Consider the following 16,993-nt stretch of genomic DNA (forward strand, 5'->3'; position numbering starts at 1 on the left):
ATATATTTGTGTGTGTGTGTATGTGTGTGTGTGCGCTCGCGTGTGTTAATGCTTAGCTGTATTTAATTTTTTTTTTATTGTGTGTACGTTTAAAAGTATAACATGGCTACGTAGGATGAGCTGAATCTCCGACCAGAGTGAATAATCAAATGGAATGAATGATTAATTAATTTATTGATTTATATCTGTATTTAATTCTGGTGTGTTTTTTTTTTTCAAACACTAAGCAGAAGAAAGCTATGTAATCAACAGCAAATGGAAGTTTACTTACATTTGTATGCATGACTCTGAGAATTATAATAGTCCACCTTAGCAAGACATCATTATAACTACGATTTCAGTGAGGAATACAATCACAGAAGAATGCCATTTCCGCACATGATTTGATAACAATTGTCAGATACCGTACAAGTGAGGTTGGATTAATCGATGTAAACTCATTTGCAATTCATTATTCTTGATTGAGTTATTATCTAAATACAGGTGAAAACGAAGGTATAATACTAGGTGTTGTTCTCTTACTTTTATCAAGGATGTAATCACAAACGTTATTAGGACTTTACAGTCATTCAGTATTATACAGCGGAATGGATTCCTGTTTGATTCTTCTGCATGACTATTTAGAAACAATTAACAGTTAATCGCCAACCAGCCACCAAAGATATGATTTTTGGTATGAACGGGATAGGTCTGATTCTCCTTTTTCGTATTTCTGATTTTTTTTTCAAATATAGTTTTCAACGTGGGAATGCTAATCAGCATATATCATAATATAAAACGGCGACCAGCAGGTACGTTGAATGCTCCCCAGGGAGTGGAGAGGGAGCACTGTCAGTGCCAGTTGCAAATATCCAGTGACCAGTGTAATAATAGTATGTAAGTGCACTGAGCACTCTACAGAGTGGATTTGAGACAATACAAATTACATGTTATAGTCAATATTATTATCGTTATCACTACCATTTCTTTTTCATCATGGTTACTGTAATCATTTACTGTCTCTTTACTTTGCTCGCCTCCTACAATTTGTCAGATGTTGTTTAATTATGACTTTATACAAGTTCAAGTTCAAATTAGAATAACATGTATACAAAAAGAACCAGGTCCACCGTTTCATTGAAAATGAATGGCAGGTTTAGACACGTACATGCATGGGGTAAGAAAAAACACAATACTAACATTTACATTACTACAACCCAAAATATTCCTATCATATCAATCATTCAATCAAATATCAATACATATACTATTTCTACATTATACTGTTGTCTTATTTTTAAGGATAGGCTCCTTAGCGTTGACACTGCTCTAGCAGAGTGCCCTTTCATTAACATTACCACGTAGTTGCCAGATACCCAATAATCAACTCGCGTAAAAATGGCATGCTATTGTAGATAACACTATCTTCCCCGTGGACGTTGACAAGTTGAAGGAATCAAACCTGGGACCTCAGATGGACAGTCAATTGGCATATATCCACTATGCCATAGTACCGCGATATTATTGTCTTTCTCGTTCATTTGTCGTCCGCTGTATCAAAGATTCCGCGACAGCTGCAGTCCTTCAAAAAGTATACAGATGTATAGAAGAGCTGCAGTCGATAAGGTATAAAAACTTTTCTTTGCCTTTAGTTCATCGCAAATACCATTTTACTGCATTATGTAGATACATTAACTTTGTTTCAAGAAACATTGCAGTCGCAGTATGAGCTCACGTACACAGACACAGTGTCACCCTCCGTAATTCCTGCGTCATCAAGAGTTTCCATACCGCTAAGCTTGATGCCCTTAAACTTCACGGAGATTCGGTTCCGTGCGATGTCGATATGATCGGAGACAAGATCAATGAAATATTCCTGAGGTGTTCGAAGGTCGACGTTCAGGCTATACTTTCGTCCGGTATTGTAAACTCTGATGACAACCTGTTGAAGTTTGAATATTCAGATATGAGTTTTCATGCTGATGGAATTCAGTAATTTGCAAAATATTATTGCAATATTACTTCGATCCCTCCTTTTTTTAGATATTCAAACATTAATACTTCAGTAATTTGGCGTTATTCTTTGTGGTTGCCATAACGTGTCATAGAGACATAAAAAAGAGGTTACATCGTATAGTCATTCAACATAGAATAATAATCCTAATAATAACAGATACAGAAAAGGTGCCTGTAAATCTACTTTGCCTGAAGAAAAAAAAATGAAATCGTTCAGGATGTAACATCGAAAAAAAAAAACTTACTCCTGAATTTGTATTTCTCGTTCAAAATGAAGTGGCAACCTCCCTTTCAAAATGGTTAACAGCGAGAGTCGATGCTTACCGGTCTCTTGCGACTTGGCTCGTCCATAGTGGTTTAAGTGTTTGCAATTTGTTCAAAATGCACAATTTAAAACAAAAATATGAACCGTATGTTTGCACGACTAAGCAGCCCCAACTGATGTGTGCACTTATTTTGATACCAGCTTTATATATGAAGGCGCCGAAGCGCTAAGTTTGGGGTGACGTCTTTCTAGTTCGGGGATTTTCCACCAGAAGTTGGGACTCGGCTTTCACCCGTCCGAATGTTCTCGACATAATGTATACGATGATATAATTGAATGAACAACAGTGGAAAGAAAGACACCTGAATAATGACTTTAGATTCTTGACAAATGTTTGAAAGCCAGGAATAAATCTAAGTTTTAGCACTTTTGGTCATTCCCTACTCACTAAATGGCTGCCATGATTTGTTATAATTTCTTGTCTGGCAAACAATATTAATAAATAAATCTTACATAAAAGGTTCAATGCATTATATTTGATGAATATGTGGTCTAGCAAAGCCTGCAAATTACTTTAATAGCTATCCAATGCTACAAATAAAATGATGGCAAACTCTGCAACCAGAATGTGTTTTTTTTTCAGTTATTATCTTCAGCTGTAGATGTATTGAGCTTTCAGTTCATTGCAAAAAGGCTTTTCCAGAATGATTTGTCTGTCTCCAGATTTTCAAGTATGAGGGACTAGCGCTTGATAATAAGGCACATCATTAATCAGCCACTCGATCAACGAGCATTTGCAACTTGAATTTTTCCATGCACCACCGTAGATTATGCAATATTTTTATATTAATTACAAGAGTAGGAAAGAAACAAATGTTAAACGAGAAGAGCTCCTATGGCATCCTCATATCTCTGTGTGCAATTTCGTTTCATATTATTTACTCATCTACTGATGGTGAGATATCAGACAAATCATCATACTTTGTATCTCACAAAGATGCAGCTCATCCCTTTACTTACCATGATAAAGAGTAAAGAACTCAGACGATAATTAATGTCTAATCTGTTTCGTGTGACTTTGCACATTCCTAGATTTACTGTCACATAGTTATCTTTTCTTGATGTTTAAATGCCGAATAATTTTCATTTTTCAAAATACTGTTTCTAAAACTGTGCCTTGGGAAAAGACAATGAGCGTAAAAAGGATAGATTCATATTCGCCTAGCACACATTACCACCGCACGTACACGTCGTCAAAGGTCTTACTATGGTTTATACACTCTCAGGGATCGTCTTCAGTACGTTGAATAACAACCAATGCGTTGACAAAATTTAGAATTGTAGTGTCAAATTTCGAGTTTGAACAAAAACATTGTGTGATTTATAAAGTTCCTGAAGTTTCTCATTTTGGAATGCAAATTGAGGTAGAGAATAAAATGAAGAGACGGCTATTAAGTTCATTCTGTAGAAACAAATGGCAAAGAATGTATTGTTTCTATTACGGGTTTATCGCCATTACATGAATTACTCAATGACTTCCTTGATGCAGATTTGATTGTAGACATGCTTTCCATGAAAGTTTTGTCTGTAGAGATAATACATACAGTAATTTAGGAAAACTGGTTGTTTTTTCACGATTTCTTACACCTGAATAATTCCTGGTGCCATGATTTGAATTTAACTTTCATAAGTGTCATTTTATGGCACGTTCAAAGATAGTGCCTCAAGACCTACTTCCTCTTTTTACCACATGTACAACCAGATAAGATATTTAGAAATTGTGACTAATAATCCTCGAGTAGTGCGGCCAGTTACAATTTTCCTGTTATGCCCGTGCTCTGCTTCTTTTCTACTTCTGTGATCTGTCGAGTAAACGGTTATTATCAAGATCAATTTTTGGAAGTAATTCATCATGTTTTCAAGTTTAACTTCTTCCATTTTGGATACTTTTTTTGTCTCAGATAATAACATTTGAGTCATAACGTAACAATCAATGACTATACACAAGAAAACAAAATAGGGAAAGACAAAAGAAATATCTTCTTACTCGTATTTGACCTTTGATTTGTTGATGTTTTACTTTGTTTCTCCATTATTATTTCGGCGATTCTTACTTAGAAGAGAGTTAATTGGTATTCATTTCTCTCAAGTGGCAAATATAAGAACATATTATGTTCTTATATTTGCCACTTTTGTCTGATTGATATATTCATCAATATGTGACTACCCAATGTATGTACTTTTTCTTCGTAAGGCCAGGATACGAAAGTAACTATGGTGAGCAATGAGGCAGACTATTACACCTTGACTATCATCTGCTTATCTCTACCAATATTAATCAAATTGACGAAGTTAAACCATGATATTAGACTAATGCTTTGGACGACACATAACATAGAGAGAAAGACATAGAAGTCGATTTTCGCCTCGTCGTGTCATCACTTTATGGTTAAACTATCAGATGTTATCTTCAGATCATAGACAAACGAGCCCAGCATTACACAATTTTGAAATTACTATTCCATTGCTACATTTGTAAGGCTAATGCTACCATTTTGTGCTCAAGCACAGATAAAAACAACAAAGACAGCAGACCAGATGATTTATCAAGTTTTTAGGACGCAGTCAGTAAAGCATAATTGGATTTCCAATAATTACAGTAAACACAATTCTGCATCTGTCGAGCAAACGGCTATTATACCAATCAATTTCGGAAGCAATTCGTGTCGTGTTCAATGCCTTCCAGTATGGAGCTGATTGTTCTGAAAAGGCTGTCATGTCGTATTCAGCAATAGATTCAGCAGGTAAAAAAAAAAAAAAAAAAAAAAAAAAAAAACAGATAGAGAAAGAAGTTAGGAACAAGGGAGGGGATTTCGGTGTCCTGGCGAATACCACACATAAAGTAAGAGAGAACATCGATGTGTATTTAAAAATCACATAATATTTAAACGTGCGTGGGAAGTTCACAGCAATACTTGCAAGTGTATGAGTGTTTAAAACTGTATTGTAACATGATTGAACATAGTATGTAGTTTTTAATTAATTTAGATATGACCTAGGTGGGATTATGCGAGAAAAAAGTCATAGTATGAAGTGCATGTACAGGAGGAAGAGGGGTTAGCTTATTCCAAGCAAATGAACTGAAGGTATACTATTTGCACTCTTTGCAGGTATGGGGCTGTTCTTCAAATTTGTCTGTTTTAGTCCCCCGTTACAAAATCTCTATCTCTATTTCTCTCTCTCTCTCTCTCTCTCTCTCCCTCTCTCTCTCTCAAATATGAAATGAATTCATTACCTAATTGATACAAACATATATGTATACATGATTTATGAATTTACTCAGCCGATGAACATGCACCTTTTTGGTATGTGGACTTTACGAAGAGAATTGCCCCTGAAAATCATAATCGATCCATACTTGTTTATACCTTACTTTCTGTTACCAAAAAAAAGTGATGTTTATAATGTATCATATTCTTGTCGAAAAATGAAATGAAAATTGAATCGAACTTAATTGAATTGAATTGTCTGTCGATTCTGATATACCTCTTACCGAATGATGTTGCAGCCTTGTCAATAACCCAATTGTTAAAGATTTTGATCTTTTTAGTCAACAATTTGAACCTTTTGATATCATGCTTAATGATTGGCTTCGTTTGAACTTGTGCTTGTATGCATTTTGTCTGTTCTAGAACGAGACCGAGATAATAATTTTCCGACTGTGCGCGCACACACATACATCAACTCACACTGACCAACACAATAGAATTCGATGACTTATTCCTTTTTTATTTTTTTATTTCCAATGTACGAGCATGCTTGAACTAAATACTAAGCAAATATGAAACAATAACCCTAGGTGTCAATTTAAATACACCCTAGGCCTGTTACATGAAACGGTTAACCTGACAAAAACTGACAAGGACTGAAAACTGAGGAAAGTATTTGATACTACATTTGACTTTGGTATATGACAAAAAAAAAATCAACCTTATTTTTTTTCTCAGTCAAAACAATTTTATGCAACAGACCCCATGAAGTTTTATGATTTTCATGAATTCTATTCATCTACAGTTTTGTTTTGTCTAGAGAAAGCATGGTATACCGCATGTCACAAAAAAAAAAATCCCACCAAATAGCAAGCACATAAATATATAAGTACACTGCTATATACTGAAAATCTAAGATACCTACATACACTGTTATATATTTAAAAAATCTAAGATATCTCCATACACAACCGCCATTCAACTTTTGTGACACCGGAGAATTAGTGTCAAGCGTTTGTGTGGTACTTCTTTTTCTTACATTATAAATGGTGACCATGCATCACAAAACGAACAAAACGTCGCACCCCTTGATTTTACGTGAAGACTAAAAAAGGGGGAAATGGGTCGACCAAGTCAATCTTGGGTTTTTCATTTTTTTATTTTTTTTTCGGGGGGGAAGCTATACTTCTACTGCATTATTCTTTAGTTTGGGACCATAACATGAGTGGGAACGTATGTTTTCAGCAGTTTTCCTACAACTTTTTGGAGGAGAATAGAACGATCAGGTATATCTTAGAGTCCCCTTTTCATTTCTTCAAATTTTTTACACACTCTTCACTTTCAAGTGTAATAACTTTTGAAAGAATAACTCTACTGCTTTTGTTAATGTTATATTCAACATAATTTTAAAAGTAACAATGTCATGTTGCATACAAAATATGTTCAGAAGGAATCCGAGTAAAGTTAGAACATAAGTGCCGATGGTATAACCTTAGGAATAAAAAAAAAAAAAATCCACTGGTCTTAACATGACGCTTACGTCATTACGATTTCCTATTAAGAAAAAAAAAAGATTAAATCGCATATTAGTAGCTGTGATTTGCTTCAAACATTTCTGTTATCATTAATTTCCTTTCCTGTTCTAGATACCAATAAAGTATGTAGCTGCATTTTTATTGCACTTGTGCAGCAGTATCACCACTTACCAATTTCTTTGGACTTGGCTCGTTGGAGATGGCTCCTGATGTTGGGGTTGGTCTAGCGTTCATTGTCGCTGAAATATTGGTAGTTCTCTTTGAAATGTGATATAATTATAACAACCAATACCATCACTCACTGTGTCATTTGATCTGATAGTATCTCCCATTACCCCCCCCCCCCCCGTTTCTAGTAAAAAGGCGACGCCCAAGTCGGGTATGACGTCTCGCTATAATCCGGCAATATCCAATCGGGATACGTTTGTTGTTGTAGTCTTTTTTTCTTGTTGGTTAGATCTGTAATAATCAATATCATTTGCCTCCGAAGCTTAATCTTTACACATGTTCTTTTGCGGCGGTAGTGATTATTTGTCTGTGTTTACGTGTGTTTGTGTGTGAGTTGTTTTTTTTTTCCCTAAATCTACTAAATGCTGATGAGATTTTTCATGAGCGTACCCCCTTCCATTATTTCAGGCTGTAATGCGTTTATATGACGGTCAGTATGTATGATTGTTTTTTATGTATCTGCAATTTACATGATTGTTTTTTTTTTCAGTAAAATTGTGACATACATTGTATCATCAACAGTTTTTATGGAGTTCAAGTTTGATCGTGACTTGCCATCGACAGACAGAACTTGTCTGACTTAGTGCGTGGCGTTCATCTGCAAAGTCCACCGTTTATCTTGAAATTCCATTTTCTTTTATCGTTTTCTGCCTAAATACTTAAAATTTGCTTTTTCTGCCAACATAATCACTGCGTAAAGAGTCAGACTGCAATCATGTACAAAAACAGAAACAATCAACCTGTACAACACAAACACCAAAGAAGAATGCAAAGGTTCTTCATAAGTTGTGGGCAAGGAAAAAATAGTTAATGCTTCGGAGAGACAGGATTTATTTCTAGAGATTACTCTCGAATATCATTAGTAGTTGATTGCATTTGATTTTAAAATACATGGTTACACTTCTTTGATGTTTATATCTTATGTTACTCTGTCTGAATTTCTAGTCCAGGGATTTCAAAAATAATTATGTTATGATGCTACTCTACTCTCGTATTTAGTTAAGAATGTTGAAACTACCACTAAATAGGAAAACCACTATCAAATGAACATTAAATAGGCTTCGTCATTACTTGAAAACTAAGTGAAACAGCGTTTTGACATCGTTTTATCTGGTATTTTGTTTTACAACGAACTAATCTAACTTAATGGCTTATTTGTGACATAAAGGGTTTAGTTATGTTACGTTATGTGAATGTCACTAGAAATGCCACATCAATGTGTGTTGAAGTAACCTAGCCTCGTCACCTACCAAATATGACAGTTTCTTTGTCAAAAGTTGTAGTTTTCTAGGCCTGCATGATTTTTAAACAGGCTTTGTAGCTCTAACATCATAATACAAAATCTGAAAAAGTGAAAAGTGGTTGCATGAGCAACAGCTAACGATATTAAGTGATGAGATCTTATTACTTCTTTTACAACATTAAACACTGGAATAAGAACTTTTCATCTCAATCATCCACTTTGCTAAATGCCTATCATGTATATAAACTGGTTGACTTTTGCACCCAATAGGGTGGATAGCAGCCTTTTTTATCGCATGATATTGTATTCATAATATTGGACTATAAGGATGCAAGGAGCTGCTTGGAAGAACGCATGGTATCAAATCAATAAACGTGCCCGTTTGTTTGTTTTTTCTTCACCATTACAGTTTGGTATAAGAATGGAAAAGTAGAGGGTTTGCTCTTATGGATTAACTTCGTCAACATCTCGTGTTATCATCTTCGATTGCGGGTTTTACAATTAACGGTACCGAAACCTTTTCCTAGTCTTTCATTCTAAATTCCCCAGAGAGAGAGAGAAAGAGAGAGAGAGAAGAGGGCCGTGTACTAGGGCCATGACGGTACGCTAAGGCTGACAATGGCATAGGCATACTCAGTTCTACTACATACTTAGCTCTACAAACCTCTACTACATAACATTGAATGTCTAAATATAGGACTCAGCATATTATTTTTGTGCAAACTGTGTTCGTGCAGACACCACGCGTAAGTTTCAGCGTTTTTCATAATCGATCCATACACATCTGTACTTCTATTGATTCTGATGTGAATCAAACAGAACTGGACTTTACACCAATCGCCCAGTTGCTTCAGATTTAAGGTGACTGAACTGTCTTATTTTTTTACGATTAGTATGCAAACTGGTTAATACAGATATGATTGGCTTATCGATTTGTTATAGTATAAATCATAGAGTGAGTTGGACTACATCACAAACACACTGAATGATAGTACAAAGACAGCAGTTGTATTCTTCACTAGTTGAGAATAGTAAACTCAGAACAAATGCCAAGAAAGCAAAAACACTAAATTGGAATATTTTTTTCAATAATTATTTACTATTATACACAAGTTCGATATTGTCAAAGATATCTATGGTCTTGTGTAAATGGCATAACATTGTTGGATGGCAACTGAAATAATGACATAGGTCTTGTCCTTCACCGGGATGTTCTTTCATAGTGCACAATTTAAAATGTGGTCATTTTTGTGAGAAACTTTTTTCTAGTTCCAGCATATTGAGTGTAACCATATCTAGAGGTTACTTGAATTACACTTTGGTTATTCTTTCCAGATGTTCAGCCATGGGTCCATATATAAATCGTTCTGAATACAGTTGTGGACAATTATAATCAGCTATCCTCACCCTGGCTACCATTTAATGTTAACAATAATATGGAAGCTATTGCCTGTCCCATGTCACACGTTGGGGATGACACTCCGCGAAAACAGACATGATGCTATTACAAAGCTGACGTGCCACACCATTCGACCAAGCGATGTCCTGGTTAGACGCTGCCAGTGCAGAGCAACACCACAAGGAGAGCGCCGATTGAAGCTGCAACAATGACGCAGGCCAGAAAACAGGGGCAACATCCCTGTTTATGAAGAAGACAACCGAAATTCTCACTTAACCATTAATTAACCACTTGCTACGATTGTTTGTTTGTATTTGTGTTAATGAGCTGAGGCATCACGAATTGATATTTGGCACATGTATTGGTATAGTTATTAATGAATTTATTTGGTTGTGTATCTGTTAGATATCATAGCATTCGTATATTGATACGTTATCATATGATACTTGTTAATTGATATGATATCATAATGAGGAAAGATTTACTGGACTTTACGAAACCTGTAAGACACACTCCCTGCAGAAAAAATGCTGAAAAATACTTACAGAGTCCCTATGACGAGACGTCTCATTGTAGCGGTTCCCAGAAGAAGGTTTTAAACCCATTTTAGCTTTGAGGATGCTTTCTTGCTTCTTTTTTTTTTCTCGAGGACACTTTCTAGATGCACTTTACAAGTTACTGCCCTAAAATTCTTGTTGTGAGAGATGTTCAGCTTTTTATGTTTCTATCCTGACAAAGATGACGATGGAATGTTCCGGAGATCCGAACGTGTGTAATTCTCATTGGCTGACGAGGGAGAGATGCACTAGGGAAAATCGTAGTAGAGGGAAATACCCCGGATCTGTTGCTTCGCAAACTGTTGTTCAAATCATAGTGTACGTGAAACAAATGATGGCACATTGCTCTTCAGAGAGCATTTGATAAACCGAGCAAGATCTTTACAATCTTTACTTTTTGGGTTTTGTTTTGTCTTTCAAACTCTGATTGATATGAACAGAGTCATAAATAAATAAATCATAAATAATCGGGTATTTTGGTTTGATATAGGATGTAATGGGATGTAATAGAGATGCTGCAATGCTGTCATTGGATGACGACGTGGTGTGTATGTGTGTCTGTGTGTTTGTGTTAGACATCCCCATAGTGTTTTGTTATGGTTTTGATTGCTACAATTATCCCCGATACCCTGTGTGTTCGATACTATGTTATGATTAAACTGTAATAAGGTTTTATTCACCCCCCCCCCCCGAAAAAAAAAGCAAAACAAAACAATTAGCATTGACCTCTGGCACTTTGAAAATCTTAGGACAAATACTTTGTCACCAACCTTAGAACACCGCGGCGTTTATTAAACCTTGCTGAATGTCACAGTTGCTTGTTTCAGGTAGGATTTTAGTGCAACTGGCAACAAGCTATGAATTAGACCAATGAAACCCTCTTTATATTCGACAGACTATCGACAGATTAGAGACCAGATTCATTCCTTTGTCTAACACATAAACGTCTAAAACAATCCTATTGTTTGGAAATGCACATTATTTCCGAATCATTTCTATCATTCATTTTGAGTGTATTGTAAGGTACGGCATAATGTTCTCTCTTAATTAAATCCCACTTCTGTTATAAGCTTTCTGTTAAAAAAGCCTACTTTTCAAGTTTTTTGTTTCAGTGACAGTTTTTTTTACGCCTTCCAAATTAGTAACTTCAGTAATCAATTCTTGACCTAGTACCACATCATTAACTTGACTATCTTAATTGTCTCTCTCTCCTTCAAATGAGCATTTTATCGTGTCTTTTGGTCGTGTAAAGATTTCATGAATACCCCAAGTTTTATCTGACTTTTCTCCGAAATAGGATACGCAGTACTACTAGAGTCGCCGTTTTGAATAGGACAAGATTTCTTTTAATATCTAGTATCTAATCACAATTTCAATTCCAATTTTACAGTCATTTAGTAGTATAACGCGGACTAAATTTCTCTTTTTGTTAAGCATGACTATATAAACATATAATCGATGAATTGCAAAGCCTATTCCTAAGATATGACTCTAAAGATGGGATAGGTTTAATCTGACTTATTCGTATATCTTAACCTGTTCTATATCGAATTCTGAATTCTCAATAGACTTAACACACAGGCCACCAGGTTCCCGTAGTGAATGTGTAAAATCTGTCAGTTACCTTTCAACACTAGTATGACAACTATCACATGCCATTCAAAATTCTGTCTTTGTTTGATTTCCACTTGCAGTACAATCAGATTATGTCATTTATTTTTCAAGAGTATAGTTGCCACTGCTTTCGGAGAAAGCCCTTTCACTATTGATGCCATACCGTTGCCAGATACCCATCCATACACTTTGATTAAAAGAAGCATGCGTGTAAAACAAAACTCCAAACATCCTGTCCGAACGTATATGCACTTGACGGGACCCGGGACCTCCGATAGAAAGCTAGCAGATATTTCCACTTTGCCACAGTGCCGCCACAAAATCAGCTCTCTCACTGTATTGTCGTCAGCTCATCGGAAACACAGTGACCGCTGCAGTCTTTGGAAATTAAAATGAAAGGTGTGTTTGCCATGAAGAGTTGCAACACACAACTAATGTATATTTAACTTGTTTTTTAGTTCCCCATGTATACCATTTTGCTGTAGATCCAATACCTTCGTTTTCTTTCAACATAGCTAGCCGCCGCGGAGGCGCATGTTCACATGCACTGTTCCACCCTCCTTGATTCCAGCGTCCGCAAGACTCGCCATACCGCTTAGCGGCTTGCTCTCGAATGTCAGGTACATTTGGCTCCGTGCAATGTGAAGATGGTCGGAAACAATGTCGAGAAACTGGTCTTGAGATGTTCCCAAATCGACATCCACTGTGGTAGTTCGACCGGCATTGTTGATTCTGATGGGAACCTGTTAAGATATAAATACTCACATATGAATTTCCATGACAATGACATTAGTAATAGCTTCAAATCGCCATTGCAGCATGTCATTAGTCATTTGATATCCCTTTTTATTCAAATTTTATTATAAATTACCATTTGTGATCATTTGATGATAGAGACACCAAAGGAGGTTACTTATATGCTGAATCAGAATTGAGAATAAGACAGCATTTTAGCTTTGCTGTCCAAGTAACAATGGTTAGAAAAGATGCCTTGCATATCTTTTTGCCGCCTAACCCCCCCCCCCCAAAAAAAAAATGTTAAGCAAATCATATAAAAAAAAAAACCACTGTACTCGTTAATCCCTATTTTCTACAAAAATTACACTGGAAACGACCCTTTCAAAAATTGTTAACTGGTAGAGTTCATGCTTACCGGTCGCTTGCGGTCTGGTTCGTTTCCTCGATTACCTCCTGGTGGATGTTTTTTGTTACTGCTCATCGTGGTTTAAACGTCTTTAGTTTGTTCTAAATACAGAACATTAAACGCTTGTCTCAACTACTCAGTAGTCCCAAATAAATTGTACATTTTCTCTTGATACCAGCTTTTATATCAAGGCGCCAAAGCACTGCATTTGGGGATGACGTCTTTCTAGGTCGGGGATTTCCACGTGAAGTTGGCAGTAGGCTTTTACCCATCCGAATATTCTCAACATAATGTATACTAAAATATAGCTAATTGAATACATGTAGTAGGGGGAGGAGACACCTAAATATGACTTTGGTTTCTTGACAAATGTTTGAAAGTCAGCATCCAAATGGATATTTTGTAGCTTTGAGAATTTCCTATTTACGAAATGCCATGATTTATATCAATTTCTTATTATGCAAATTATATATGCACATTATGGATATGTAATCTTTCATATAAGCAAGGACGCTGCATATAATTATGATCTAATAAAACCGACAAATTTAATTTCTATGTAGTCCCGTCTTTCCTACAGTATGTGTCCCTATAAGTCTCAGTAGAATGTAGCATGTCATTTAAATAGGCCTATTTGTTGGTGTTCCACTATGATGTCTCGTCACAACAACCAACTAAACATACAGACCGTGCACAAACACTACTCCTCTGCTCACACAAACGCAGTTCTAGAATGTGATTTCTTTTTTTAATGTCTGCAAATGTACTGAATAAAATCAATAGTCTAATGGAGACCGAATTCATCTTGGATATTGCTCTCAGAATAATGCATGGGTCAACTACACAGAATCTTCACATATATTTTTGCCTCGTTCATGTAACCATAATATCCTCTTGAATTGGTTCTGTTTTGTATGGTAAATGTTAGGATATTACAGCATTGTTATTTTGATTATGACGTCAAGCCGACGAGAAATTCTCATTTCATCAAGTAGCATTAGAATTTCTGAAGAGTATTCAAGTAAGCTTTCACATTTCTTATGGCTGGAAAACTTGTAGACAAGTTTAACATCGTCAAACTCTACCAAATCTATGATTTTGAAGAAATAGATTTATGCACAAGCAGCCTTTCTACAAGGCACCTACAACCTACTGGCATAGTGAATTATAACCATTAGATGGATACCATATTTTGCCATTTGTTTTCGGCAATTGTTTTGATGCGTTGATAACGGTTCTATGTAATATTCTACGTATTCCACTGAACAAATGTTTATTCTCTAACGTACATGTAAAGTAGACGCGTATATTACTTCATCTTGATAATTCACATGTTATGAGATAATGATATAATCAGCAAAAGAAAGAATGTCCTATTACGTGGTGCACAAAACATTTTCTGCTTTATGCTAGCATTTAAACATTGACACAAAAACTTTATTTTGTCTCTTATGAGAGACAAGATAAAGCTTTGGTGAAATATTTCCTAGATCCAAACACTGGAGAAAGGTATGGCGAAACGCACCTTGCAGCTCCTATGGCATCCTCATATATTTGTGTGCAATTTCGTTTCCTATCACTTACTCATCTACTGATGGTGAGATATTGGACAAATCATCATACATCGCCTCTCAAAAAGATGTATTTCACCGTTCTACATACCATGATAATGAGTAAAGAACTCTGAAGTTATCTAATGTCTAATCTGTTTTATGTGACATATGCCTAGATTTACTCGCACATAGCTATCTTCTCTTGATGCTTAAAGGTTGTAGTTTGGCGGTTAATGCCGAATAATTTTCATCTGCGTTACTTTGAAAATCTTATTTATAAAACTGTCATCGAAAATTTCTATCTCCCCCCTGTTTCTACTAATATCATTCCAAAATGACAAAGTTACAACATGGTTATTGAAATTGTGCCTTTGGAAAAGACAAAGAGCGTGAAAAGGATAGAGATCGATATTCGCCTAGCACATATTACCACCACGTACGCGTCGTCAAAGGTCATACTATTAAAGCTTACACTCTCAGGGATCGTCTTCAGTACGTCGAATAGCAACCAATGCGTTGATGTAATTTTGAGTTGTAATGTCAAATTAGGAGTTTGGACAAAAACAGTATTTGATTTGTAAAGTTGCTAAAGTTACTCATTTTGGAAGGCAAATTAAGGTAGAGATTGAAATGAAGAGAAGGCTGTAAAGCTCATTCTACGTCATAATCCTGTAGAAACAAATGACAAAGAATGCATTGTTTATACTATGAGTTTATCGCCATTACATGATGCAGATTTGATTGCAGACATGCTTTCAGTGCCACCGGGCCACCGATGTATATCAATAGCAGGAAAACAGAAAAATGCCTCTGTAAAGTTATCATGCTGTACACCAACATTTATTCCAGTACATATATTTCAATTTTTCTGAATCACTTAATGTAAGTAAAATACAAATAAACACACATTTTCCAAGTCATGTTGTCACTCCACCAAATTATGATACATGTAGTAATAATGAAGATAACAATAATGATAATTATAGCAGAGAAGGGAAGAGTTTGTCATGTTGCTATCTACAATGCTTAGCTCGTAACAATTGCACAATAGCACATGTGACGTAGCACGACATTACTTCTTTATGAACATCGCTACTATAAAGAGTGGGTGGTTGTACACAGTAATAACAACTCAGGGATATGCATTATTTGTTTTTGTTTTTTGTTGTTGTTGAAGATTTCTTTCCTTTCCATCATGCGACTAGCACAGTGAAGCCTTGTACATCTGTAGTAGTGAACCATGACCCTAGAGACCGTAAAAGTTAGAAACTTTCAACTCTTTTGAAGCTGAATTGTAGCCAAGAAAAAAAAAAGAGTAGCAACGGAAAAGCACATAAATAACTCCAGCGCATAGTATTGGAACTGCGACACTCGCAAGACAACCGGAAGCGACGATAGCACCGAGGAATCCCACAGTGCATCTGTGATAGTGCTCTTCAGCGTGCGCAGAAGTTTCTTGTGCATTGGCGATACCGAGAATTGATTACCTTTCCCCCTTTTCGGGGAGGGGGGGGGGGGAGAGTCTTGACAAAATACCAAAAGATAAAGTAATATAACACTTATCAGTTAGGCTTCTTTTTTATGCTGCAAAGGATGCATGAACCGTGGATCACTGTACAAGCAGAATATCCCATTTCACTCGTCATGCATTGCCATTGCAGTAATACTACTTACAGCACTATTCCAATAGCAATCGTCACCCAACGGTAGGAGTCTAGTAAATGATAGTAACACCGATGAATTTGGTGTCAGATTGTTACCTGATACCTGATCTAGGTGGAATTTTACAAATAAAGGCATAGTGCAACCGCAAACGGGTGGGGGGGGGGGGTATCCTGGCCAATACCACACACGGTCATAAAGTACGGAAGAACACAGAACTTTTACACGTGCATGGACAGTCTCACAGCCATACTTTCAACCGTATCAGTGTCATGAACTATACAGTAACGGTTCCGAACTCAGTTTGAATTTGCTGCGTTACATATTATCTACGTGGGACTACGGAAGAATAAACATAAAGTATCACAGTATTAAGTGCAAGCGGAGGAAAGAGGGGGTATCCTTTACCAAGCAAATGAACTGAAGGTACACCATTCACAACCCTAACGCTGGTGAAGGGGGATTTTCTTCAACTTTGTCTGTTCTGGGCCACCGTTGAAAAATATCCACACGGAGCTCAAAGCAAAAG

General features: G+C 36.2%; 1 protein-coding gene and 1 long non-coding RNA gene across 2 annotated transcripts in view; one reads left to right on the plus strand and one right to left on the minus strand.

The window, feature by feature from the left end:
• Window positions 1-16,993, plus strand: part of LOC140244516 (uncharacterized) — a 61,407-nt gene that overhangs the window by 23,697 nt on the left and 20,717 nt on the right. The gene's annotated exons all lie outside the window — the stretch shown is intronic.
• On the minus strand, window positions 12,208-13,324 carry LOC140244188 (ubiquitin-like protein ISG15). Its single transcript, XM_072323819.1, has 2 exons — window positions 13,259-13,324; window positions 12,208-12,848 (listed from the first exon to the last, which is right to left on the minus strand). The coding sequence occupies exons 1-2, from the start codon at window positions 13,322-13,324 to the stop codon at window positions 12,621-12,623; spliced, it is 294 nt and encodes a 97-aa protein (XP_072179920.1). The 3' UTR covers window positions 12,208-12,620.

This window comes from Diadema setosum, chromosome 21 (assembly GCF_964275005.1).
Source record: "Diadema setosum chromosome 21, eeDiaSeto1, whole genome shotgun sequence".
In the NCBI taxonomy this organism is placed as follows: domain Eukaryota; kingdom Metazoa; phylum Echinodermata; class Echinoidea; order Diadematoida; family Diadematidae; genus Diadema; species Diadema setosum.

Bases quoted from the DNA above. Each gene is read 5' to 3' on its own strand.
- LOC140244188 (XM_072323819.1), bottom strand. From the start codon at position 13,324: ATGAGCAGTAACAAAAAACATCCACCAGGAGGTAATCGAGGAAACGAA. The intron at 12,849-13,258 runs GTAAGCATGAAC...ATATCTTAACAG, and splicing joins AACCAGACCGCAAGCGACCG to GTTCCCATCAGAATCAACAA.